The sequence below is a fragment of the Ambystoma mexicanum genome, chromosome 2p (assembly GCF_040938575.1).
Source record: "Ambystoma mexicanum isolate Mex_15411 chromosome 2p, UKY_AmexF1_1, whole genome shotgun sequence".
NCBI classification, from domain to species: Eukaryota; Metazoa; Chordata; class Amphibia; order Caudata; family Ambystomatidae; genus Ambystoma; species Ambystoma mexicanum.
The window spans coordinates 282,225,255-282,252,788 of record NC_090923.1 but is presented as its reverse complement, the minus strand read 5'-3'; the positions used below and the strand labels follow the sequence as shown (position 1 = coordinate 282,252,788).

General features: G+C 47.8%; 1 protein-coding gene across 9 annotated transcripts in view; it reads right to left on the bottom strand.

The window, feature by feature from the left end:
• The window catches only part of PRKCD (protein kinase C delta), a 1,081,757-nt gene that overhangs the window by 275,704 nt on the left and 778,519 nt on the right, over window positions 1-27,534 (bottom strand). The window contains exon 1 of one of the 9 annotated variants that reach the window (XM_069643560.1): window positions 19,022-19,158. The exons of the other annotated variants lie outside the window; for them this stretch is intronic. Coding sequence (XP_069499661.1) covers window positions 19,022-19,052 — 31 coding nt within the window. The 5' untranslated portion in view covers window positions 19,053-19,158. Of the gene's footprint in view, window positions 1-19,021; window positions 19,159-27,534 lie in introns of those variants that run through there. 9 annotated transcript variants of the gene reach the window in all.

The following is a 27,534-nucleotide window of genomic DNA, read 5'->3' as shown; positions in this document are numbered from 1 at the left end:
TGCTCTTTCCAACTACCCGAGGCCCTACCCTGGGTGGCACCACCTTTTTTTGTTTAATGTGGGTCGGCAAAAGGGAGCCTCCCCCGGTTACCTTCCCACAACAGAACATGTCCTTTCCTGACCCCCTTGCGTATCTTCTGGAATGGGGCAATGTGCTCTGGGCCCGGCGCTCCTCCGGACTGTGGTGCCACAACAGAAACGGAAAATTGATTTACTCTCTTTGCTCATGGTGGCGGGCATCTTTTTTTTATTATGCTAAAAACTGAACCATATGAACCCCAGGGTGCGAATGACTATTTCTTGTCGGGGGGAGGGGCAGACTTGGCCGGTTACAGCCCACAGCCCTCACCGAGGCCTAAGCATGGGTTGGTGGGTGGACTGTTACTTCCCTTGTCCACCCCCCACACCCTCTGATGCAGGGGTGAGTGCCATAGTTAATTCAGGCTGCATAGACTGTGTGGTGGACAACAAATGAAAATGCCTAAGCATCCACTCATTATTTTTAAGCTTTGGTGAATATACAAGGGTATGATTAGGTAGCGAATGGTCATCAGGATCTCACATTGTTAGTGGGAGATTCTCAGGACGTTTTACAGTGACAATGTTGGCATCTTGTGTGGGAAAGGCATCATAAAAATGCATTGGAAAATAAACTGACTGTTGGTGATCTGGCATCCATAGGATATCATGCAGCTGTTACTGACTACTCAATCTTCACAAAAGAACTGCTGTAAAATGCACCATTTACACCCGTTATCAGACGATTGTTTGCTTGGGTCCCTTTGTACTCTCAGCTGCTCGTGTGACCCTCCAGTGGAAGAATCTACCAGCCACCACTGCATAGATCCCTCTTGGAATGCACGGGGAAGGTATGTTAACATAAAAGGTCTGCACCACTGTGTATGATTGGAAGTGCAGAAAGAAGACGTGGCAGTATTATATAGGAAATGGACTGCTAGAGGCACACGCTCTGCAGCAGAGATGGGTTTAAGAATGTTCTTGAAAGCTAGTGAGAAAGAGAGTACTTGTTGGTCTGTGAGGGAGTACTTGATGGTCCGCGTGTTGACAGAACATTCAGCCTCATTCTAACTATGCCGGTATCCTGGCAGTAGAGCCGCCAGGATACCGGCAAATATAGATACCCTTTCCGGCACCCGGTCCAGCAGCATTGCCACTGGATTACGGGTGCCAGATTGACAGTGTAAATCCCCATTGATGGAGTCTTATAGGACTCCATGAGGGGATTTGCCATCATTACCGGCGCCAGCAATGGGTATTTTTTGCCAATGGGGAACCTGGCTGGTAAGCCAGGTAACCCACTGGTGCCATCCCCCCGCCCCCAGGCATACCTAGAGTCGGACAGTTTTTACCAGACCGGCCGACTTAGAATTAGGCCTATTGAAGGGAAGAGAACGACAGAGGGTGTTACTAGAGCAGAGTAAAGGAAAGGGTGGGCTGGAGTGTGTGGCAGGAGATTTAAAATGAATGTCGGATCAGACAGCAGTCTGTGTTGCTTTGTTGTCAGAGAGATTGACTGAAAATGCTCCTTCAAAAAATGACATTGTTGCTCTTATTGTTATATCACAAGACAAACATACAATGAAATCACAGAAACCAAATACCTATAAACAAGGCGAAACGGTTTGCTTTGCCAATGCTCGTTTTTAACAGGACTTGCGTGAGAGACATGGATTCCGCTTATAAAGCAAGTGGATGAAGGCAGACCTGGTTAAGAGAATTTTATTACACCAATAGCGTGTTTACAGCACCAATTAAACCATTCCTTTGCAGAAGACTGCACTTGTAGTGCCTGCCAGGTGTTTTTCAAAGCAAAGTTTGATATTTAGGGTTGATACTACTAGCACAAAGAGATCGAATGTGTGTTTTGGGCAGGAAGTGGGTGGGAACGACCATAGGGATTCCATCAGCAGTCAGTGGGTGGATAAATAACCAAAACAACACCTACAAGCATTGGGTTTCTCCTCATATGCCATCTTTCCAAGGAGCGAAAGAGTGAAATACATCACGGGGGTCGGCCTACTTGTTCCAGTTATACAAGAAAGAGCCAAGAGGGTGAAATATATTGCATGACTAATCCTACTCATCCCAGTGACACTCTATTGCCTCACAGATATCAGAAAAAGACAGACTTTCAGAGACACCTGAGAAACAGAAAAAGAGAAAAATCTAAGGCCAAAATCACCAAGTAGGAGAATGCTTCAAAGCACAGAAATAGGGGAACCAAAGACATGGACAAATCCCTTACAAGAACTGAACAAGCTAATACGAGAAATAGCCAAAGACTATTCAATATGGAACAAGTTACTTACCTTTAACTGTTGTTCTCCAGCATGGGTCTGGCATGGATTCACATGCTCATGAATATTCCCCGTCATCAGGCTGGGAATCCTCGGTAAAGAAAAAATCAGTATCAGTTTCGTTTCTGATCTGTCTTTCTTAGTAGTAACCAATCACTGATCTCTGGGTCATACTGCCCCCAGCCAATGACTGCCCTCTCCCTAAGCCCCGCCTCTGGCAGCCATCCTCAGATTTGGTAGCACGCCAAGCGGCAGTATGACCAAGTGAAGAGCTGCTGAGGGGTAGGTGGGAGGGTTCGCATGTGAATCCATGCCAGACCCATGCTGGAGAACAACAGTTACAGGTAAGTAACTTGTTCCTTCTCCAGCATGGGGTCTGGCATGGATTCACATGCTCATGAATAAAGAATACATAGCAGTATACACATGCACAACCACGGGAGGTGGCAAAGGCTCAACATTAAGCATTACATCCAAAACTCAACATTAAGCAATTCTTACCTCCTCACCAGGCTCAACTTCGGCGAACAGGTTGCGCAGCACTGGTTGGCCCGACCCTGGACTCCTCCCTGGAGTCCCGATCGACGCAGTAGAATCTTGTGAAGGTGTGTGTCGACCTCCACGTAGCAACCCTGCAGATGTCCAGCAGGGGCACACCAGACAGGAACGCCGTGGTAGCAGCAATCGCTCTGGTCGAATGGGCTCGGACGGCCGGGCATGATGCAGCCGGAGAGCCATCTAGAAAAGGAAGTCTTTGAGAGAGCCTTCCCTTGATTCACAGACCCAAAGTTCACAAACAGTTGTGACGTCTTCCGAAAACTCTTCGTGCGGTCCACGTAGCACTTCAGCGCTATAGCTACATCCAGCAAGTGCAAAGCCCTCTCGGCTGGCGACGAAGGCGACGGGAGGAAAACTGGTAACACCAAAGGCTCGTTGAGGTGGAAGTCCGACAGCACCTTGGGCATAAAGGAGGGGTGCATCCTCAGCACCACCCTCGTGTCATGAAAAGTCAAGTATGGAGGCTTGCAAGATAGGGCCTGGATCTCTCCCACTCGTCGTGCGGAGGCGATGGCCACGAGGAAAGCGGTCTTCCATGACAGAAACTTCAAAGGCGCCGAATGCATAGGCTCGAATGGGGCCCCCATGAGACTGGTCAGCACCACATTATGCTCCACGCCGGGGCAGGAGCCTTCACCGGCGGGAATGATCGGAATAGCCCATTCATGAATTCCTTCACCAGGCGATGAGACCACAACGACGCCCGTCCCGTAGTCCTGGTATATTGGGAGATTGCAGCCAGATGTATTTTGATGGAGGTGTGAGCCAGTCCAGCTTTGGCCAGTGACAGTAGGTACGGCAATACTTGAGGGGCCGTAATCCGCAGAGGGTTAATCTCTTCCATTTATGACCGTAACACGAGAGTCGAGGACGCCCTGGCCTTTGCAAGAACCTCTCTGCAATCAGCCGGTATATCGTACCCTCCAAACTCTAGTGCTGCAGGAGCCAGGCCTGCAAGTTCAGCGACTGTGGGTCGTGATGGAGAATGGCGCCTCCTTCCCTGGAGAGAAGATCCGTGGCAGCTTGACCGGTGGGGACGTTGACAAGTCCAGAAGGTCCAGGAACCAGATCTGCCTCGGCCACGCCGGTGCGACGAGGATCATCCTGCACCTGGACCTCTTGAGCTGGTTGATGAGGCGGAGCAGCAACGGCAACGGAGGGAACACGTATAGAAACAGGCCGTCCCAGAGGAACGAGAAAGCATCGCCCATGCTCCTCGGGTGTGGGAACCTGCTGGCGAACCTCTGGCACTTGGAGTTCGTCGCCGTCGCAAACAGGTCGATCTGGGGTTTGCCCCATCGTCGGAAGAGCCGATCCACTTGATCCTGTCGCAGTTCCCACTCATGGCACGAGCGCAGCTCCCTGCTGAGTGAGTCGGCGATGGTGTTTTTTATTCCTGCCAAGTGGAAGGGAACCAGAAACATCCCCTGGGCGACGGCCCAGTGCCACAGATCCTGGGCCTCCTTAGATAGGGCTGGGGATCTGGTGCCCCCCTGCTTCCGTATGTAGAACATCGTGGTGGTGTTGTCGGTGAAGATCCTCATCACTTTGTCCTTGAGGGACGGAAGGAACGACTTGAGTGCCCAGAGCACTGCTCGGAGCTCCAGGATGTTGATGTGGAGAGACCTCTCCTCCGGGAGCCAAAGGCCTCTTGCGTGGAGATCTCCGGTATGGGCCCCCCCCAACCCTCCAGAGAGGCGTCCGTCGTCACCGTCTCCTGAAATGGCGGGGTTTGAAAGTCCATGCCTGTAGTGAGGTGAGCCCGGGTGCCCCACCATAGGATCGCCCGACGGAGCTCGTCGTCGAGAGGGATCCTGTCCTCGAAGCAGCCCGTCGCCTGAAACCAGCGGGCGTCAAGGAACTCCTGTAGCGGACGCATCCGAAGTCTGCAAAGGGGTACAAGGTAGATGCATGAGGACATCATCCCGAGAAGGGACTTGATGGACCTCACCCTGGCCATGTCCATGGCTAACAGGCGCTGCACCTTGCCCAGGATGGTCTTGGTCCTCTCCTCTGAAGGGGAGGCCAATTGCCCCACTGTATCAAGCTTCGCTCCCAGAAACAGTGCTACTTGCGATGGAACCAGGTGGGATTTGGGGTAGTTGATGGCGAACCCCAGCTCCGTGAGTAACCGGACGGTCCTCGCCGTATGTTCGACGGCGAGTTCCCTTGTCCTTGCCCGGATTAGCCAGTCATCCAGGTAGGGGTAGACGTGGATCCCCTGCAGGCGCAGCCGTGCCACCACTGGTGCCAGGCACTTGGTGAAAACCCTGGGTGCCGACTTTAATCTGAACGGTAGGGCTCTGAATTGGTAGTGGCGTCCCTGAACCACGAACCTGAGGAACTTCCTGTGCCTTTTTAGAATGTAAAGCATCCTCCAGGTCCAACGACGATAGGAAGTCGCCTTCCTCCAGCTGTCCCAGCATGTGCTGGAGGGTGACCATCCTGAATTTCTGCGCCTTGATGTATTTGTTTAACCGACGCAGGTCCAGGATGGGGCGCCAACCACCTGTCTTCTTTCTGATGAGGAAGCACCTTGAGTACACTCGAGCCCCGGAGCCTCCTGGGGACGATCTCGATGGCACCTTTCTTGAGCATCGCCTTTACCTCCAACAGCAGTTGAGGGACGTGATTCTCCTTCCTGGCCACGGGAGGAATGCAAGGGCACTTCTTTTGGAATTCCAGCGAGTGCCCGTTGGCCAGGGTGTCTAACACTCAACGATCGGTGGAGATGAACTCCCACACTCTGACGAACTTCGTCAGCCGGCCTCTCTCTGGGGTGCTTCGGTGGGGGCCCAACAGCCCGGCCGGGTCAGTCTTGCTTGGAGGCGGCCTTGCCGCCGACGGCGGGATACCCCTTGCTTGCCGCGACCTCTGTAGGCCTCCTGGGAAGAGGAGTGGGCCGCCTAACGGTAAGTGGAGGAGCCACCGCTGGATCCTTTGGAGGCACCCTGTCTGCCTCCAGAGCTCCGAAAGGGCCGTCGCTGTTGAAGCACCCAAAGGGCCCGGGCCATCTCCGAGTCGGTCTTGATGGCCTGTAGAGACACGTCCACCGCCTCACGAAAAAGGTTGTTGCCGTCGAACGGCATGTCCAACACTCTGGTCTGGACGTCCTAGTGAAAGTCTGTTGCCTTGAGCCATCCTATCGTCGGAGGCAGACTCCGTTGCCCAGTTGGCGAAATCCGGTATCGGCAATGTCCGTTGCCACCGTTATGGCGTGATCCGACGCCACCTCGCCTTCCTGCAGAATTTCTAGGGCCTCCGCTCTTTTGTCATCAGGCAGGAAGTCTAACAGGGGAGCTATCTTGAACCAGAGCTCCCTGTCGTAGCGGGCCACGATCGCTAAGGCATTGGCCGCCTTAATCGTGGTCGCTGCCGACGAGATGATTCGTACCTGTCCCTCTTGGCGGGTGTTGTGGAAGGGTTCTTGAGGACAGCAAGCCCCTCGTCCCAGATGTCGTCGAGTAAAGGCACCGCAAGGACCGTCTTCCTCTTGGCTTCCCGTCGTTGGTACAGAAACCCCTCCTTTTTCTGTTCTTCACGGCAGAGCTGGAAGAGCTCGGATGCCCTGGTTATCATGGCTTGGAAAGAGCCACCCGCGGGGGGGGGGGGGGGTGTCGACGGGATGTCTGCTGTGTCATCGTCGTCGTCCTTCCCTGTATCTGTCGCCGTATCCTCTCTAGGGTCTGGCGAGGGGATGAGGGGTCCACCGGTTTCGCAGGTACGAAGGGCGGAGCGTGGTGGACTCTCCTCTGCATGTTCGGAGGGCTTCCCGACGGGCCTGGTTCTGGCTCCTCCGTCGGGGTGCGCGGTAATCTCGTCCTTATCTCGGTACATAAGGATTGGATTGCCAACAAAATGGCCGCCGAGCTATCCTGTAGCTCGGGCAATGGCTGCGACAGACGGGATGGCCGCTCCACTGGGCCCTGTTCGTCGTCATCGTCTCTATCTTCAATCACGTCAGCAGGGACCGTCCCCTGGGATCGAACCTTCTCGAACCTCTCCTTAAGGCTTATGAACCTCTCGTTGAGGCCTATGGACCTTTCGTTGAGGCCCTTCTCGGTTTCCACCAGTTCCTCCTCAGAGGCTGATTCTGAGTCTGTAATGGCCACCGCCCCCTCCCCCCCTCTTTTTCAGCCAGGGGCTTCACGGGGGTCTTAGCGATGGGCTGGAAAGAGGATTCCCTCCGCGGTGGCAGGGATACTCTAGGCCCAGAGGCAGTTTCCACTGGTGTAGTCTCAGCCGGCTCCACCAGGGTCGCAGCGACCACTTCGGTAGAGGCCTTAGCTGGGTGGATCAAAGCCCTCACCACCTTAGGTGCGTCCTGGGCCTTCGCCTTGGGGGGAGGGTCAGCGCCTCGCATCCCCTTCGAGATCGACCGGGTCCGCTCCAGCGGCCTACCCGGGTCCTTGGACTTCCTCTTCCCCGAACCAGAGCGCTGGCTCGTGGTCGAGCGTGCCGGGGAAGTAGCGCCCTGCTTGGCAACTGAAGAACCCGACCTTTCGGCGCTCCCGGTGCCCGCAGACTCACGATGCTTGGCCTTCTGTTGGGCCCCCGTTGCTGGGGCGCCCTCACAGGACTTAGAAGCCCGCTCAGACTTCTTCTTCGCCTTCTCACCTGCTGTGCCCTTCTCCAGCCAGGTGGCGAGGCGGGAACGACGATCTTGTTTGGTCCGTTCCGAAAGGTTCTTGCAGAACGCACAGTCTTTCTCCACGTGCGTCTTGTCCTCACGAAGGCAGTAGAGACATCGCGAATGCTCGTCCTCCTTGAAAACGTTATATAATCCGCATCCAGGGCAGTTCCTGAACAGCTTGGATCCGGGCGTCGAGCTTCCCTTGTCCTGGGCCATGTCCGTTGAGGTAGGCCACAGATCTTCCAGAATCCTCCAAGAAGTGTAAACTCGACGAAAACTTCAACCTTGAGGGGCGTAGAAGAATTCCGAAACGGGTCCCCATTATCGGAAATAGAAACGGTGGAGCTTGAGGCTCGATTAAACCGAAAAAATTAGAAAATCTCCTGAAAAAGCATGAAAACGCAGGAAAAAAACTCGAGAGCTAAACACGAGGACTCCCAACACTTGAGCGTGCGGTAAAAATCTGAGGATGGCTGCCAGAGGCGGGGCTTAGGGAGAGGGAAGTCATTGGCTGGGGGCAGTATGACCCAGAGATCAGTGATTGGCTACTACTAAGAAAGACAGGTCAGAAACGAAACTGATACTGATTTTTTCTTTACCGAGGATTCCCAGCCTGACGACGGGGAATATTCATGAGCATGTGAATCCATGCCAGACCCCATGCTGGAGAACTATATATATCTGAGTAAGCCTATCCAGGCAAAGGGAGTCATTCTCCTGGCCTTTTTGTTATTGTGTCTTAGTGGTAGGGTTAGTGTAGCTTAGCTTTGGATGGAGGACAGACATATTTCTTTGGACTTCACGACAGATGAGAACCCAAGTTACTTGTGTTAGATAGGGAAATCCATAGAATACGCCTAGTGAGGCCTTTTCACATATTATTTAAATAAAAGATCTATAAGAATGAACCACTTGGTCGGTCTCCTTCTGACCTACCACAGTGTGTATTTACTCACAGCTGAAAATGGGTGTCAGGGGTTACATAGCGGCCCACAGAGTGGCCGTATTGCTATAAAGTGTTCTCTTACAATTCCAAGGGTGCTTAAATATGGAAGTGCATGCCTATGGGATCTCTAGGTGACCTGTACTTACAATCTTCTGGCTCTCTGAGAATCAGTATTTTCTGCTCAGAACCCCTTTGCAGAATTGGTTCTGTGGATTAGAGTCCGTTTTGGTTGCATGCCTAATCTGGCAGTACGACTCTACCAATGGTAGTTGGAGGTCTTGCGATGAGAAACACCAACAATGGTGGTGATGGACTGGGGAGGCTGGTGGATCCTCCTCCGTATACACCATCCCAAGCTTGCCTCATGGAGCTGGTTGTGGCTCCAGGTCCATATGGACACACCATTCCAATCCCCCAATCCCATTCTCCAGCCTTGAACATCGGTCTGCATCACAATCCTCTCATGGAACTTGGAACTATGCCTATGGTCTCGAGAAGACAGAGGAACTCATGCCTCTTGCAGCTATAGTGGAGAAAGTAATACAGTAAAAGTAGTTTGTATTCATGTCCTTGCCAATCAAGACAAGAAACGACACCTTCTGGGTCAAAGCACAACATTAGCTTGGAGAACCAGTTTTAGTAAAATGCTATGCTTTGGTCTCCTTATCCTATGGTAAAGGAGGATGACATTCCACACTATGGAAACTAAGACAGTTGACTTGGCGGCAGGTTGTACAGAGACACAGTATGCCCCGTCCATTTTTAGAGCTCTGCATGTCTGTTTCTAAACTTAGAAAATAAGGGTGGAGATATTTCCTTTCTAGAACTCAAATACATAAGGATTTGGGGAAGGTATACACAGCGTATGCCATGCAGAATATTTCTGTGAATGAGAGGGAATAATATATTCCTTCAGAATTTTAGGGTCATGGAGGTGAAAAATCCCAACTGCTGTACAAAATGTGTGAGAATGGAAGCCGTTCTTAAAACCATGACTAAAAGGAGGATATCTTTGTAAAAGCACAGATTTATTAATTCTTCAATCTCTTAACTGAATGATTAGATGACTACTATACGAGTAATTCCACCAAAATTAGGAAACGCAGCAATCAATTGGTTAGTTTATGCTGATGTAGCAATTCTTGACACAACCCCAATAGACATTCAAAAGAGCACTTTTGTATTTTATTTATTTAAATACGGATAAAAATGGCACAACAATGAATGCAACAATGTACAAACCAAAAGGAGACAAGTTGAAACAAAGTGGAGAGCAGATGATTTTTGAGGTGTGTGCAAAACAGAGTAGAAGGAATAGATTGTATATTATGCGGCAAAGCATTCCACAGCTTGGGAGTGAGAAGACAGAATTGAGACTGGGCACACAGGGGCCTGGAACAGAAGGGAAAAAGAAGGGGTATAAAAGAAACCAGTGAGCAAAGGTAACGATTGGCTAGCCCATGGACAAATCTGAAAGTAATACAAAGAAAACAAAGCAGCAGACAGGATTCAAAAGATAGCCAATGAAGTGATTGAAGAAAAGAGGAAATAGAAGAGTGAGTGGGGATAGTGCAGAGTGTGAGAACTGGTGAAATAAAGATGACGAGCAAGGGAGTAAGATATGACGCAGGGAGACCAACAAGAAGACAGAAACAATAATCAAGACAGGAGAAGACTAAAGTAGTGATAATGGTAAATGTCAGGCTTATCGGTACAGTTGGTCTGTTTGGCGACTCTTAATTCAATGAGAAAAAATAGGGTTATTCTTCCATGTTAATTTAATGGATCTGAACTATGGGTGGGGGGTAGTGGGCACCTATAACCCCTAGTTGTTAATTTCTTATGGTCGCAGTTCACTGGATTGACGGTAAGCCAAAAAAAAAAAACAACAAAAACTATGTAAAATACAAGAAGAAAAGATCCAGGACTCTGCACCCGATTTTATGAATACACGTTTTAATGATTAGCCCTTACGTTAATGACACGTGTTTCGGCCTTCCTCTGCCTTTTTCAAAACAGGGCTGTTGTATGTCACAAAGTAATACACAATAAATGTAAATGAAAGTGCCCCTCCTCAATGGGGGTCACTTTATGTTAAGTGTGTAGGTCCTTCTCTCATGTAATTGAGTTATTGGTGAGGTACCTTGATCAAAGATTTAATAATGCTCCTGTCATCCGCGTTGGCTTGCTCCGGGTATCTAACCGTTAGGAGGGGCACTTTCTTTTACATTTATTGTGTATTAATTTGTGACATACAACAACCCTGACTTGAAAAAGGCAGAGGAAGGCCGAAACACGTGTCATTAACTTAAGGGCTAATCATTAAAACAGGGCTAATCATTAAAACGTGTATTCATAATATCGGGCGCAGAGTCCTGGATCTTTTTTTCTTGTATTTTATAAAGTAGTGATAAGTAGTTTAGTGGCATGAGCAGTGAGGCAGGGACAAGCTTTACGAATGTTAAATAGTTGTGAATGACAGGACCGAGCAGTGTTTCAAATATGCAATGAAAGAGAGTGAAGTATCAAAGAGAAAGCCCAAGTTACGGGCAGAAGATCAGAAGGGAAGAGAAACAGGTGGAATGTTAATAGAAGGTGGAGGAATCCGAGATGGTACAGTAGAGGCAGGGAAAAAGAATTTCCATCTTAGAAGCATTGAAGTGTAAAAAGTGTGAGTGTATCCAGGCTTGCATTGAGAGAAGACAATGGGATATATAAGTGTGAAGGGTGTCAGAGAAAGAAGAAACTGTAGTATAGAATTGGGAGTCATCGGCATAAGAGTGTGATGACATGCCAAAAGAGGAGATGATAGAAGACAGAGTAGAAGTTCAGAGTGAGAAAAGAAGAGGAACGAGGACTAAGCATTGGGGGAACACCATGAGCAAGAGGAAAGAGGTGGATTTAGAGCTGCCCCATGCAACTGAAAAAGACAGGTCAGACAGATAGGACCTGTACCAAGACAAAGCAATACCAGAGAATCCAAGAGACTGAAGCGTTGAAAGTAGAGTGCAGTGGTCCACAGAATCAAAGGCTGCTGATAGATCAAGAAGAATAAGGATAGATGAACATTTAGAGTGCCTAGCAGATAGAAATGGAGAGAATAGCCGTTTCAGTAGAGTGAAATGGACAAAAACCTGAGTTGAAGGAAGAAGAGAATATAAACCACACGTTCCAATATTTTATAGGAGTAAGGAAGCAGAGAGCTAGGACAGTAGACAGAGGTTGCAGAGGTATCTATAGATTTTTTTTTTCAGAAGTGTAAGTATAATTGCAATCTTAAAGTCGCGGGAAAAATAGCAGATGAAAGAGAAAGATTAAAACGGTTACATAAGGTAGTAATAGTAAACAAGAGAATAGCTTAGTAATGAGAGGAGATGGGATAGGATCTAGAGGAGAATCAGTACGGTGAGCACGCACAAGATACGAAGCAGAGTCAGATTCACATATAAGATGGAGATGAGGAGAAAGAGGAGGGGAGAAGAAAGAAGGTGTGCTGCTAGTAGATTAAGAGGAGAAACACAGGAGTGCAACCTTAGAAAAAATTAAATGTGCAAAGTCAGAGGGAGAAAGTAAAGAAGAAACTGAGTGGTCAGGAGAGGGGGGAGGAGAGAGACAGAATGTGATTGAGAAGTTGAGAACAAAGTCAAGGATGAGGAGAATAAAACAATGAGATTAGCAAAGTACCGTTTTTCAGAGGCAGTAAAAGCAGAGTCGTAGGACGCACGAATGGTGGAAAGAGAAGTGAGGTTAGTGAGGGACCGTTTTTTCCACAGACGCTCCTCTTTAGTAAGAGATGAGTAGTCGGCCAAGGCTGAGGAGGCTTGGATGAGGGACTGAAAGGACGCGACGGGTGAAACAAGTCCAAGGTGGAATAAAGAGCAGCATTAAGAGTAGAAAGTGCAGTGTTAATAGGTAGGCCAACAAAAGCAGATAGAGAAGGAAGAGATGGAATGGGTTAAGGTATAAAAACGGAAGTATCAAAAGGGCAAAGATTATGATAGAAGAAAGTTTGTTTTGAGGTTAAAAGGGACAGCAGATTTGGGGGGGTGAGATGAAAAGAAAGGGGGAAGTGACCCGAGGGAAAACAGGGACGTGAAGAAACAGAAGAGGTCGATGGAACAGAGAGAAAATTAGATCAAGAGAAGAACCATAGTAGTGAGAAGGAGGAGTTGGATATGGGAAGAGGGCACACTTTAACACATTCAAAACTACTTCAAAGATCATTAATTATAAATGAATTCGGCTAAGACCAACATCATGTGCTTTGGACAAACAAGACAAAAAAGACTAAATCCCTGTCAGAGAGCACATTGAAAAGGTAATCACGGAAGCAGTTTGAAGCATTAAATATTTATGAATTAGGACTGATGATTCCACTAACCTGCCTAAGCTCCCTCAACCCCCACCCCGCCAGGCTACTGTCCACTGGGCACATGCCACTCTGCTTCTCTGGATATAGATACACATCTGACCCCTCGCAGTGACCAGATGAGGACACCCACCATAAGCCTAATCCCATGCACCAATATATCCTCTACAGAAAAAAACATGTCTTATGCGTATCATGAGGCGTCAGGTAGATCAAAACCCCCAAGACAGGAACCTGGGCCTGGGGCACTGTGTTTATGGGTTCCTGGGTGCGGAGGGTAGAATGTCCATATAACCTGTCAGTGAACTCTCAAAGCACCCCCATTCATGTCAAACTTGTATGCTTGCCATTTGTTTCATGCCCTCAGATCCGGTTATTATAGATTAGACAATTAGGAATGTAGCACTTTGCCGACACGACCTTCACCCCACGGAGATGAGCCCAGCTGACTCACGTGCTGTGGCATCGACATCCAAGCAACGGCCAATCCAATGTGGTCACCCCATATGGATATATAATCTACCGTTGCGTCTCACCAATAGTATTGCAATGTTGTGTACATATAGTGTGGCGTCACTAGTAATGCAATTTTTATTTATAATGTGCTGCCCATGTAATGTTTGGCAGAGCGCTCTCTGAGCAGCAGAGTTCTCTGCATGCACAAATTATCTTATATAAACTTGTTTTCCTTGCAAACCATCTCCTGGTCTCATTCCCTAGTGGGATGTGCCCATTATTTGGTCCTTTTGTAGGATGTGTTGGGAGTGGGTGCCTTCAACGGCACAGGCATACGAGTTTTTAAGGCAATGTTGGTCTTGTGAAAAGACACCAAAGAAAACTGCTGCTGCAAAAAATCATCTTCGCGATCTCTTGTACCGCAAACAACTTCTACAAAAATAGAAGACGGTTAAATACAAGAAGCAGACTTGTGTCAATTCCGTTAAATGACCAACTGCAAGAATCATTCGCATACAACTCGGGCCCGGCTCCAGTAGGAGGACCTGGGGTGCCAGGATCCTCCCACCCCGCCCCACCCCTTTCAAGGCCACTCCCTGCCCCTCCCATGCCCCAGAAAGGAGGCCTTGAATGTGGGACCCTAGGGAGTAGGTGAGTTGGGGTGTGGTGCGGCATTTCATGCTAAACGTGCAGCAGGAACCTCTGAGAGATTACCATTCTGAGAGGCTGCACTGAAGGAAGCACGGCCAGGATTTGTTTGCTTGCCCTGTACAATGATTTATGCCTCACAGACATGAAAGCACAAACGACCAGGGAGATGAAGGGCCATTCACACCTTAACTCAAGCATACTCAAACACACTTAAGTAGGCCTACAACTATTTTCTCAAACCTAAAAGCACAAAGTTGGTTTCTGTAATGTAACGTGCGTTTATTTTTGTGGGAATAGATCGTTTTTTCACATGATGCTTGATTAAATGTTTAACTATATCAAACAATAAATGACACATGATGTTGCTTGCACACAGATGTCTGCAGTAGGTGCATCAATCGAATGGGGATCCTTACAAATTACATTGAAAACATAAGGTTTGTAGTAATAAAAATGTAATTCTGCAGGGGAGAGGAGTACAATCAAAAAGTGATAGACACAAGGATTCCAATTAAACATTACCACGATCATTGCTCTGCACAGCATTTTATGCCATAGTTCTTTAGTATGTCTGTGCTGTTACAGAGGGGAACAAGCTATTAGCAAATGACTCTTGGATCTGCCACCTAATAGTGCTGTTTAGTCTTAATTGCTAGGCCATGTACCCCCCTCTGCACTGGGGCACAAGCAACCACAGGGAGTTTTAGGTTTTGGGAACTCTTTGAGCAAGCTCTGTCACAAAGCAACACCAATCTTTGTGTTGTATAGAACCAGCCAATTTTATAACTAAGCATTCTCTTGTTTACTTAATTGTCTCTGTAAATGAGTGAATGGTGTGATAAAAAAAAAAAGTTGATTTTATATCTGTGTCAATACCTCTGTTTCTTAGACTGGAGTCCTGTCTAAAATAAGCAATCACAAAGCCAGCAGTGTTGGTTTGTGTATAGGTTTTACGCGGATATTTGCCAGGTACATCATATGCCCAGGAACTCGGACAGTTTCATGGCCCAGTGGTACCTTTATGGCAGTGCCTGGCAAATGCCTATCCATGCCTAATCGAAAGACAAAGCTGTTGGCTTTGCCAATGAATGTTGATTTCAGTTTGTCTCCCTAAGTGATGTATATGCCCAGATGTGGGTGCCTTTTTTGCTATGTCTAACAAATACAGCTACACCTCACCGGTTTGCGCCATTAAGGCCCTACATGAAAATGAAAGGCTATGATGGCAGGTATGGACTAATTTTAGATCTTCTCATGCAACTTGTGGGTTCGGACCTAAATAGAATGTATCTTTGTCTGTGTGAAAGCCTAGTCTACTCTGCCAGAATCTTTCATGATTCAAACTGTTAAGCACTGAATTGATAACCTCATACTGTTTGAATAACTTAACAGAATTTGCACGCAAACAGAATCATTCATGTGTGTTGTGGGTTTTGTTGGGAAAGTATGATGTAAATCCTGGGTGCTGGGAGTTTAGGCAGTGCCGGAAATGGGAATCATTTGCTGTGGGACCCCACCAGTGATGGGTAGGGGCGTGGGTTTGGAGGATTGTTAGCACTCCCGCAATAAACATTTGCCGCTCAGAAGATTAATCATGAACACCTGGAAAATAACACAAGAGAGGAGCTTTTTCTTTAATGCTGTGGGCAAAGTATAAAAGGTGTACATATTTTGAAACTAAAAAAACAGTATTTAAATATGTACTAAAGAGTGCAAACAGAGGTGGATTTAACATTTGGACAAGGAACACAGGCCCATTCCCCTTCCCCCTGCTCTATCTCTCTCCCCTCAAACACAAACAGGGATACACAGGCCCTCCCAATGAGGTATTATCTTTTCAATGTGTCTCAGAAGCAGATTATTTACAACAGGAAGCGATTAGAGATGCGAAACAGTAACTGGCAGTGACCATTGCTGTGACACTTTTTTCTTAAAATGATATAATGTGTGACTGTTGGGTGATTAGAAATTATGGGGGTGCAGAACAAGTGAGAAACAATGACCTTGTCATGCATTTCATTTCACTCAGGATGGGGAAAATAAAGCTACAATCATAGGGGGTCATTTTCCAAGTCAAGCAGAGAGGAAAAGGTGGTGCTAAACACATTTATCACCATTTTTTATGCACTGCCGGAACTCGTATGATGTGGCAGGCAAAGTTGGAGAGCAGATAGGACTGAACAAGTTTGCCTGCTCTTAAAGGTCCCCCTGCCAAATAAGACTGGTTTTCCACCAGCATGTATTTTTAGGTTGGTGCAAAACCAATGGATTCCTTTGGAATCCACCTGACTTTTACACCCTGATAAAGGTGGGCAGATTCCAAAAGAAACCACTGTGGATGGCTCCCACAATCCACAATAGTTAATTGTGGGAGGGATTTACACTTTTCCAGACAAAGTGTGGAAAAGTGAAGATCGAAGGCGATATTTACCAGTGTTTTATGCTTTACTTTACCACTACTTGGTGGAAACAATTACAATTGCATGGAGGAGCCCTTTTGCAAAAAACTGCAAACAGGAGTGGTGCAATTTAGGATTCAAAACTAAAGGGACTCCCTTACTCTTTTACATCAACACGTTTCTACAATGACAACCTTTTTGAAGTAATGTTATACAATTGAGTATTATTTTAGGTATTCAAAACCAAACTTCAACACATATTTGTACCAACTTGAGCTCGGAGGATGCGTGGTCAAGTATCAAAATTTCAAGCTAGTCCCAAATTCTGGCTTTACCGCCTAACCAAAGTGTGCGATCCTGGGCAAATAATTTAATCACACTGTCCCTTACCTGCCAGAATGAGGTGCCTCTAGGAGTGATTCAGTTCACAGTATAAGCCATTTCAAAAAAGCATAAATTTGCAGTTTAAGAGATGTGCAGCGCATGTGTCAGGACCTGCCAAGAACACACACACACACCATTCTTTGAAAATATCAGGCCACATGTATTGAACAAAATTGTGAAATTGAACAGCAAATCAAAGTAAACGCAAACAAAACGCCATCATGAACAATTGCATATTTTGTAAACAGTATCTACCAGACAATGATGTACATGGGCATGGCAGGGGAGGAAGAGCCTCTTCTCCCTGCCAAGCCCCACTGGAAGCGATACAAGGAAGCTGGTAACCCCTTAACCTGCTCTGGCTGCCTACTGATCCCAGTTCCACCCCTCCCTTCCGCTCCAACCCGACTCTCTCTCCTGCATGCTTCCACTCACTCGTGCACTCAACACAATTAAAGTGTTCTTCAAAAATGCAAAAACAAAAACGTTTTGCTTCGAAATGTCATTTGAAAGAAACAAGAGGTCCTATTCCTTGCTTCAGTATTCTGGAGGGGGGCTGTTTTATTACAACAAGATGGCAGGACCACAAGCACCTCCGTCCGGCCCTGATGGGAGTAGCCACAGTGCTCAGGATGGAATTGCTGGGCGCACACCGCCTGAGATGGAACAAAGACTGGGGGTCTCGCTGCTCAGTGCTCGCAGGAGAAGGAAGCATCACCCTTGATTCTCCCTAGTCAGGCCAAGAAAGACATGGTGTGGGTTTTTGGAGTAGGCTGGATTGGCGGTAAATGGGAATGGTGCTCAGTGGGACCTGACCTGATGGAAGGTGACTGGGCTGAAAGGTGAAGAAGTGGATATAGTAGAAAGGAGAGGAGCAGATGACAGGGAAGATCAGTAGATTGTTGTTGCAACACTATTTTCCTAGTTTCTCTTTTGTTCTGTGCGTTTTTTTATAGAGTGGTGCAAATGTATTTTTGTCTGGATCTGGGAAGACATTTTCTTCTGGATCACGGATCTGGGAAATCTGGATTAATGTCAGCACTTTGTATAGGGTACTCCTACACTCACACACAATGGACATTGCCCCGGCACTGATCACAAACCTGGCCCACCCAGATGAAAATTCCTGGAGCCGGGCCTGATACAATTCCCAACTCAAGAGTTCTTAATGTACACCGGAGCAACCTCTGGGAACAAGGGGTTACAAGAGAGTGCTGAAAATCTAGCTTCCATATACCATGCAAACTGTAATGCTTATACCATCATATTCTCCCCATTATATTTTACATGTCTTGAAGATGTGCCCCAATGAACCTTTATACACATTCCCAAACACACACAGGTGATGTCACAGAAGTATGTTTAATGGCACCGGTCAAGCTAACGGTATTCTAGGCTCCAAGCGGGAGCTAAATAACAGCTAACAAATAGCGGTGATCCCTGCAAGCGCGCGCACACACACACACGTGTGCGGCAAACGCACACTTACTACTTTCGACTGTTGTGAGAGCCACCCATTTATCATTTACTTTTTAAATTTACGTGATCAGCAGGTTCGGCGATTTGGAAAGTAGCATGCAATGTCTTAGGAGAGTTTTTCCTCTCAGCTATCGCTCCAGCTGGTGGGAAATGTTAGAAGCACGCGCTTCACACAAGTACGCTTGATTGGCCAGGACAGTACACTGCTTAAGTACAGACCCATTATGCATTCACATGCCAGTTAGAAGACTACTCTAGTCGGCATTTCACTAGCGGTGTAATGTGCTGCTTGCTAAAAGTGCGGCAGCACCATGAAAAGTCACTTTGATTCAAAGTGCAGTAAGAACCATGCATACTCGGCTGGATGAGCAGCAAGACATGTTGAGTAATGCCCTGCAATGGGCTTGCGCTCTCCCCATAAAGAACACAGAGCAAGTTGCCTCAAACGTATCACATTGCAGCACACTGTGGCATAACCTACCACAACATGTGGAAATGCGGGCGAGACCAATGGCATGGATGTCTAATTTCCCTGGCCGCGATGCAGAAGGAAACGAGTGCATCCAGATCAGCACCGTTTCCACACAGATAATCCCACCAGGGTGGAAACAAAACGATTCACGCTGCCAGAAATAATTTCCAGAAACGGAGCGCAGAGAAATCTGAATAAAGGACGCCCCCCTCACCCTCCCCCCACTGAGAAACCGTCAGCAAACCCCACCGTCCTTCCACGGGCACACCGGCTTATGACACGGACTCAGGCAGTGCCAGAAACTGAAAAGGCAATAAATTAACTCAGGCAGGCAGGCCTTCAAAGAACACACTGACCCCTTCTCCTGGACGCCGACGCGAGCTCCATGGCTGAACATGTGCGACCCCCGGGCTCCGCGGAGTGTCTCTCTCGCGAGCCGCGCAGGACCAGGCACTCTGCAGTGAAAGCGGCTCTCCACCACCGCTGAGTGGATGAAGGCGCGGAGCGCGCGCTTGAATAAACACGGCCCCACTGGCCTCTGGACGCTCTCGCGAAGCCTCTCCTCCGCTCTGCCTTCACCGCAAAATAAAGGAAGCCATTGCTTTCCTCCACTCTCTGAAACCCGCAGCAGGCTTGTCACACAGATGCGGTCTACAGAAGAACGCCGACTAGAAGCAAAACTCCACTGTGTTGCCAACCATGTTTTATCCGATTCCAGTGGAACTTTCTTTTAAATAGCAAAACCATAGTACGCTTGGCTCATAGTTTCCAAACACCAGAGAAGGGATTGTGATAAAGTGGCAGATCCAGCAGAGCTCAATTATTCGTTTACGGAAACTACCACGTGCTTCACAGTGAAAGGCACTCACTACCGGTTACTCGAATCCTGCTCTAACTGGTGATAGTGACATTCAGCGCCTTAAGTGGCACTGGAAAATCAGCGTCGCCTGTTGGCTCATTAGGCTACATGCCCCCTTGACGAGCCCGGCTCAATGGGCTACAGGCAACCCTGCAAGGCAGCCTTTTGTAGAGATCAGCAACCTCAACACCCCTGGGGGAGAGGATGCTGATCTCTGCATTCATTTCCTAAAGACTTGCCTGGCAAGGGACAGGGCCTCGCCTTTTCAGCCTTAATGGTGACACTGCCCCTCTCCAGCTGGGGAACAGCATCGTCACCATTGAGGCTGACAAGGAGAGGCCGCTGGAAGCAGAGGCCTTGTTTTTCAAAATCCTGATGCTCCAGCTCATTCGCGGGAGCGTCAGGATTTTGGAAAAAAAAAAAAAAAAGGCCTCAGCTTCTAGCGGCCTCCCCTTTCTCTCGATAATGGTGGCGCCGCCCCACAGGCATCTCTTCCTTGAAGGGATGACCATTATGGATGAAAGGCATTTTTTTCTGACACCTGAAGCTCTTACACATGAGCGAGAGCTTCAGGCTTTAGAACAACAACAACAAAAAAAAGTTGTTCTGTAGTGGCCAGACCTGAAAGAGGATATTAGTGACCCCCAGCAGGATCCCACCTCAGAATGAGATTTGAGCCTGCCGGGGCTCTGCCCAGCTAGCTCCGGCCCACTTAAAGCCCCAGTGACATTGTTTACAATTTGTTAAAGCTGCAGCTAAACTGATACATCTTCCTACCTCTTCCGTTACACTGCAAACAGTCCGGTCTTCAAGTCTCTGTTAACCTCCATTAGCACCCTGGAAGGGGATGCTGGCCAATCAGGATGCTCGGAACACGAACGGTATTGTATGGTATGGTACAAGCCACGTTCTGAGCAGCATGGGTGCTGCTAGCCAACACCCCTCCACTTTCCCTCTCCCCCTGTCCCCTCACCTCTTAGCACCTGTGTAGTTCCCAAGTGGGGAGCAAGTGTCGTTTTTTTTCTTTTTAAAATAAACATACATTGATGTGCAGCGCAGGTTGTGCACTGCTTTCCCAAAGTCCGTTTTCAATGTTGATGACCTCACCGTCATCAATATTGAACACGGACTTAAGAACAACAGTGCGCTGGGCCGCACACCAAAGGTAGATTTCTTTTTGTTTTTAAATTAGAAAAATACAAACTCTTAGGCACCCGCGTAGGAAACTACACGTGTGCTAATGGCAATATGCCTCTTGGGATATCACACGGCACGGGTGCTAATGGCACTGCCCCCCTCGTTAAGGGACCCTCGCTTCGCCTGAGCCCTTAACAAGGGTAACAGGCCGTTACCGACAAGGTTGGACTGCCGCCTCGGGGCATATTGCCCCGTTAAGAGTATACAGGTTAATAAGTAGTCTACTATCAATAATTTTCTTTGCTTTTGTTTGCTTATGTTCCACGATTCACTCTTTCCACACAGAATACATACCACTGCGGTTCTCAAGTACTCACACCACCCTGAAAACACCAGCAATCCTACAACCCAATCGTATAGATTTACTCTGGTCATGGTCCCAACCCAAGTAGGCGCTGGCATCATGCACACTCTGGCAGTCACATGAGGTTCAGACCTTTTTTACAAGTTAGGTTATGTTATTTGGCATTTATATCACGCCTACTGCCATTGGTATGGCCCGAAGCGCTGTGAGGATGAAGGCCCTTTGGAAGACTGTAGTCTGACTTGAGAAGTAGTGAGAGGAGTGGTAAAATGCATGTGTGCTTTTATAGCCTGATCCAGATTAAGTCAGGATTGGCTAGATCCCTATCAGCAGCCCACATCATATGTGAGATGTCTGCTGTATCAGATATGTTAACAACTGGACCGAATTTTGCTTGGAACTCAGCTGTATTCTATAGGTTATAGCAAATGGCCGAGGGAGGTGTTTCTATAGGCGAGGGTGTAGTCAGATAGTGTGCATGTCAAACGAGTACGACTGTCGAATGCAGCCTAAATTAGGAGCTCCGGTGAGGCCCAATCCAAGTGTGGCATAATACCAACAGTGGCAAGATTGAAACAGCAGTTTAAAATAGGGAAGCTGGGCCCGCAATATGCAAGTGCGGCACAACACACACAGCAGGAAGATTGAAATAGCAGTCTAAAATGGTGCCCAGCAGCAAGGTGCAGTCTGATCCATGAGAACTGGCAAGACATCAATATCAGTTTCAGCGGACTACCGCAGACCAAAAACAACATGGCCATACTGTGAAGGCATCTTGAAGTAAGACACAGACAACAGATTCTGAATTTGAAATAAAACTTTATTAACTTAAAAGTCAGGATGGAAAATGCCTATTTTGCCCTATACTATGGTGGGAATTCCCTACTGAAATAAAGCTAAGGAAAGTCAGAGTCAAATAGTTCAATTTAAGAATCTGTCTGTGTCCAAAACCTATACTTGCCCTCACAACTAATCTATACAATGCGTAGGGAAGTCAGCAACCAACAAAATAATATTCAACACAAAGTTCGGAGCTCCGTCCAGCTCACATCTTCCTTTCAGCTCAATTCCCCAGGAATAAAACCGATGCAACAAAAAGCTTAAAGATTGCCTTAAGTTCAGGATGTTATGGGTTTGACCAAGACTCTGGGCTCCCTTCCCAAAGTTCCAGATAACCGTTCCAAACACAAAAGTATCTTGAGACTCTATCCTCAAGTCGACAAAAGGGTCAAGCCTAAGGGTTCCTTTCCCCAAGACTCACTTTCAATATCACAATAGTATTTTCAGTCTTTTTTACGTTCTGTTCCACACTTGCACCGTCTTAATAGGATTAGTCTTTATACAAAATATCTTGACTGATACTTGTAGTTCATTTACCTTTCAAAAGTATATTTTATTATTTACATTTGTTGTTCAATATGCCTCTTTTGGGTTGATTGTTAAAGTTCCCTTCCAAAATTCTCTTCACCTTGAAGTTTCTACATCTAGTGGGTTCACTTGTCTTGTTAACGTGGTTTACTTTAAAGTTCAATATATATTGGTTTGACTTCAATTCAAAGTTCTTGGTTTCACTTGACGATTCACCTTATATAGATGTTACTTGTATTAAAGTCGCTGAAAAAACCGTGCCAAAAGTTCAAAGAACCGACCAAGCGGCGTGGCCATATCCCATGTAAGCCAGGGCGGGACCAGAGGATAATCGTTCCCAGGCTGCGTAGAGCAGGCGCAGCCGAGGACCTTGCAGGAATGATGCTGGAAGGTGACTGGGCTCGGTGGGCAGGGCAGTGAAGCGTTGAAGTTCTGGGCTGCTAAAACGAAGCGGCCCGAAGGAATATCCCTTCCCAGAGCTCCAGTCCGTGCCAGAGGGCATAAAGGACTGGGGTGGGCCTGACCACCTGCTGTAAAGGAAACAATGACAGAAGAGGCAGGCCCCACCTGCAAAATCTCTGAAAACCTTTAGTGAGCACTAGGGCATTGTGGTGAGTGTGGTGCCCCATGGGGGCATAGAGCTCCGCGAGAAGACAATTTGGGCTGAGTACGGTTTCATTTAATTTCAATCCTTGAACAGATTACAGGTGGTGCCCCATATGGAATGAAACATCCTGGGCACAACAGCACCACATTAACAGCAAAGGCCTTGGGAGCAGGGTGACCCCCTAAAGAACAGCATGGAGGGGCTGACCTTCCCCCTCTTACAGAAAACGGCATCATCGGCCCACAATGAAGGCACTGTGCCTGCCCTTTATGATCTAAAGTGCCATTTGGGTGGGGCAGACTGCAGCAGCCACTCTTCTGTATATGGAATGCAAATGTATATGGTTAAGTGTTTATTTATATGTTTATCGGTAATGATTCATGCATATTTATTTGGGGGCGTTTAGTTAAGGGGCAGTGGTGGGCTTAGGATAAGGAGTTGGGTGCACGATAGAGAGAGTTAAGTGCCCTGGCCTGATAGGGAAGGCCAGTAAGAATGGTGGCCTGCCAGAGGCTACCCAGTAGAAGGGGCTTCCCACTACAGCCATCTTCTCGTCCCTCTTCCTGGATAAGTGGCAACAGATGGGCAGGAGGGGGTCTGTTCTGTTAGTTCATCTTGAGGTTCATTTCAATGACCCCGTCCATGGAGGGTGAACTGGCGGAATAGACCTCTATGATAGGAGATACAAGTCATGTATAATGCGGCTGTGCACAAATGTTTCTAGGCGCGACAAGTCAAGGGAGAGGGAGGGAAGACAGTGGGAGGCCAAAACAATGATCTTACAAGGCCATGTGTTATTCAGATCGTGCAAGTGTGATAAGGCAAAGTGCAGTGGGGAGCGAAGGGGCAGTGGCAGCTCGAGGGAAAGGAGAAGGGCAGTCAGGGCAGCATTGCTCTGAGTGAGTGCAGCCAGGGCAGCATGGCTCGGGGTAAGTGCCGGAAGGCAGGGGACTGTAGGGTCACAGTTACAGCCCCTAAGTGCATGGTAGGCCCAAAGGCAGTGCAGGGGCGACTTATCGGGGAGGAACATGGCACTCAGTGAGACTCAGAGTGTAGCCAGGCCACCAGACAGCGCAGAAGACAGGTAGGTCAGCAGTGGAGAGAGAGAAAGCAGAGGTGAAAGGAAGGTCTTGAGCTGCTTCCGGAACTTCAGGTGGTCCGGCTCAAGTTTGAGAGGGGCAGGGAGGCTGTACCAGAGGGAGGCGCCTGCAGAGGAGAAAGAGAGAGAGATCTACTCCCCACTTTCTGCCTGGAGAAGCGGCTGACCCTCAGAGAGTTAGGGGAGGGGGGTCATACCAGAATAGAGAAAAGAAAGGAGCCTATGAAATGGGTAAGGGTTTAATGCTATCAGGTTTGTCTACAGTGATCATACATAGCTAAGAACTCGGGCGGTAGCCCATCTTCTGTTGCATAGGAGGCTTGAACATCAATTTACAAACTGCGGGATGGCTAGTGCTCCTCTTGTTGCAGGTGGTCTGTGTGGAGGGGTGTGGGTTGTGGTCCCATATCGGCCTAATGGCTGTGGCCAACGCCAGTGTATCAGGGCAAAAAAAAACAGAGCTACACCGGAATAGGCACAGATTCTGCGTGTATGTTTTTGAGATCATGCTGAGTGAGGAGCGAGGAGGGAGCAAAAGGCATTACTGGAAGGATTTCTGTCACAATATACTGAGGGGGGGTGATCATGTAGGAAGAGAGAAATGCTGTTGCAAGTTGGATGTCCTTGTGAATCCAAAATCTTCGAGGTCTACTTGGAGAGAGAAACACTGTTGCAAGTGGCATGTTTTATAAAACCGTGTGATCCTACCACCAAAAAAGGTTATAGAGGTACAGAAAGCAATTGCAAAGCAGAATTATGGCCCATTGGGAATTGTAATCAGGACAAACTACAAGTAATGCTCCCTATTGGGAATTGTGGTCCTGGTGAACTACAAGAAAAGGAACCTTAACATTTAGAGCTAAACATTAACTGATGCCCACTGTAGGTTTTAGCGACGCACAATTACTAAGAATTTGAAAATCAATCCTTGCCTAGTAAAAGCGGACACCAGCATTAGATTATCTTAAACCGTTTTAACTTTGTACAAAGCGTCTACTGTTTAATTATATGGGTGTTGTGGTGAGTGGAGGGAAATCGCCCCTTCTCTATAAGGGGGAGCCCCCCCTGTTATGCTTGGGCGGTGAGCCTGCTCTGCAACACCCTCCCTAGGGGTCGAGGCAAGTGGGACCTCACTGGGAAAGACTCCCCTTCGGGAACAAACCGGCAACAGCTGTGCATACCAAGGCCTACATGGGATGCCCTACGATACTCGAAACTAAAGATAAAGACTGGGATAAAGAAACACTCCATAGATGCCGTTATTATCAAGAAGGAGAACATGTCCCTTTAAATCAAAAGGGCCAATCCACTAGGACGAGTATGTTGAACGCAGAGCTGGCAACATCTAAGGAGAGAGGCCTGGAGAGAGAGAAAGCCACACGTAGACACAGGAGGACCCAGAGCTATGCAACACCCAGAGAGAGAGAGCAGCGCATAGGCCAGGAAGGCCGCGAGTTTCAAACTCGCTTGACACTGCATAGCGAAACGCCAATGCTACTGCAAATCGAAAGTGGGGGGTGGGTCAAAAGGTAAGGAACCCAAAGAAAGCTGGTGGCGAGACCACAGAATGGCCGTGGTGGACAGCAGGTCACCAAAACATAATAATGCAAGCTTGAAGAGAAACTGGACATTAATATACTGGGAAAAGGGCAAAAGCAGACAACACTGTCTACGATATACAGGAGAGGAAAGAGAAAGAACCTCATGAATAAGAGTTCATAGTAACTAACCAGTTGAAATGTGTGCCGAACCTAGGGCACAATGAACTGAATTATAATCACCCAGAAGAGAAAGGCTGTCAGAATAATAATCTACACCAATGATGTGTTGAAATCAACCACCTGGATAAAATATCTTACAAACAATCGCCAAAAGGGATTTCCAAGGAGCCGAGAACAGTTAGCAGCCCCTTTGAAGAATTGCAAAGACTAATTCATGAAGTCACAAGAGACTATTTAAGAATGGTGTATTAACCAAGAACATGGTTGACTGGTACTGGTTGACTGGTACTGTTATAAGTTAGTTTTCATAGTGGTAGGGTCAGACAGGTTAGTTTGGACAGCTGACTCTTATTTTTGGACTTGCAAATGACAAGAGTAGCACCTTGTCTCCAGACCAGCAAACGAAGCGTCTGCCAGCCGTGGCTGCTGTGCCCGACAGGTCGGACCCTGCTGGGCCCAGCAGCCACGGTAGGCAGACCGTTCACGAAAGCGCCGGCATCGTTAGCAACGGTGCCGGTGCTTCAGAGTCCCCACTCCCATAGAGTCCCATGGGAATCTATGGGAATGGGGACTTACATTTTACCGGCACCAGACTTCCCCGGCTGTCGGACTTGGAATCTCCCGGTGGCAGTGGGAAGTCAGGCGCCAGTAAAAATATTGCGAGTCAGGCGGCACTCTGCCGGTAGCACTGGCAGGGTTACCGCTGGACTCGTAATGAGGCCCACAGTGTCAACTATATTTCATTTTGTTGGTAGAACATGCATCATATTGACAAGTGAACACTTTTGAAAACGTACACGATCACACAGAGTCAAATGCTTTTGATGGCAAAATTAGTTCTGTGACCTGCTGGTTGAGAACATCTGTGCAACTGGTGCTCAACCCATGAGGTGATCCCATACTTCTGACATTCTATCTTATCACCCTTCCACTTTATACCAGCTTCACTGAAAGTAAATGGCTGTAAACTACAATATTTCACCTACTTTGGCCAGTTCTCTGCCTGCTAGGCCATTCAATCTGCTTAGTCTTACTTTCCGCTTACATAATGAATATACAAAGCTAATTAGATGTTTACAAAAAGTAGTGCTTAATAGTTCCATCCAGTCTGTATCACAGATCTACTGTAATACCATGCACTGTAGTTTGTCTCCAGAGCTCGCTTTGCTCTATTATGATTTCATTATATATTAGCATCTGGGGGAGAGAGCTGGCCAAACTGTTTTCAGAGCCTTTTTTACGTTGGGCCTCATTACGAGGTTGGAGGTAGTCTTGCTGGTAAGAGCGGCAAGGCTACCTCCATACTGGCATGAAAGTCTGGCACTAATGAATGGGCAATTACCGGGGTATTCCAACCCCGCCGGACCCAATAATTGCTTTTTGCGGATGCCTGTTCATAACAGTGCCGGTGCTACAGGCATGCTGTGCTCGCGAGTGCTTTTCATTCCGCCAGGGCAGACCTGCCGGAATGAAAGGCACCTGCGGCACAACTCGGAGTTTGCGGGTCCGTTAACAACGGTGCCGGCAAGCATACCGGTACCTTTGCTACCGGACCGGCAACCTCGTAATGAGGCCCATTGTCTATTCATTTGTATCCCTTCATGCAGCTAACCTTTACATTTTACAGACACAGAGCCAGGGCTTGCAAAGTCTACTTGCCCACTTGCATTGTCAAATAGGTCTTTGGAAAGAGTACCATTTGTATGAAGTTTGA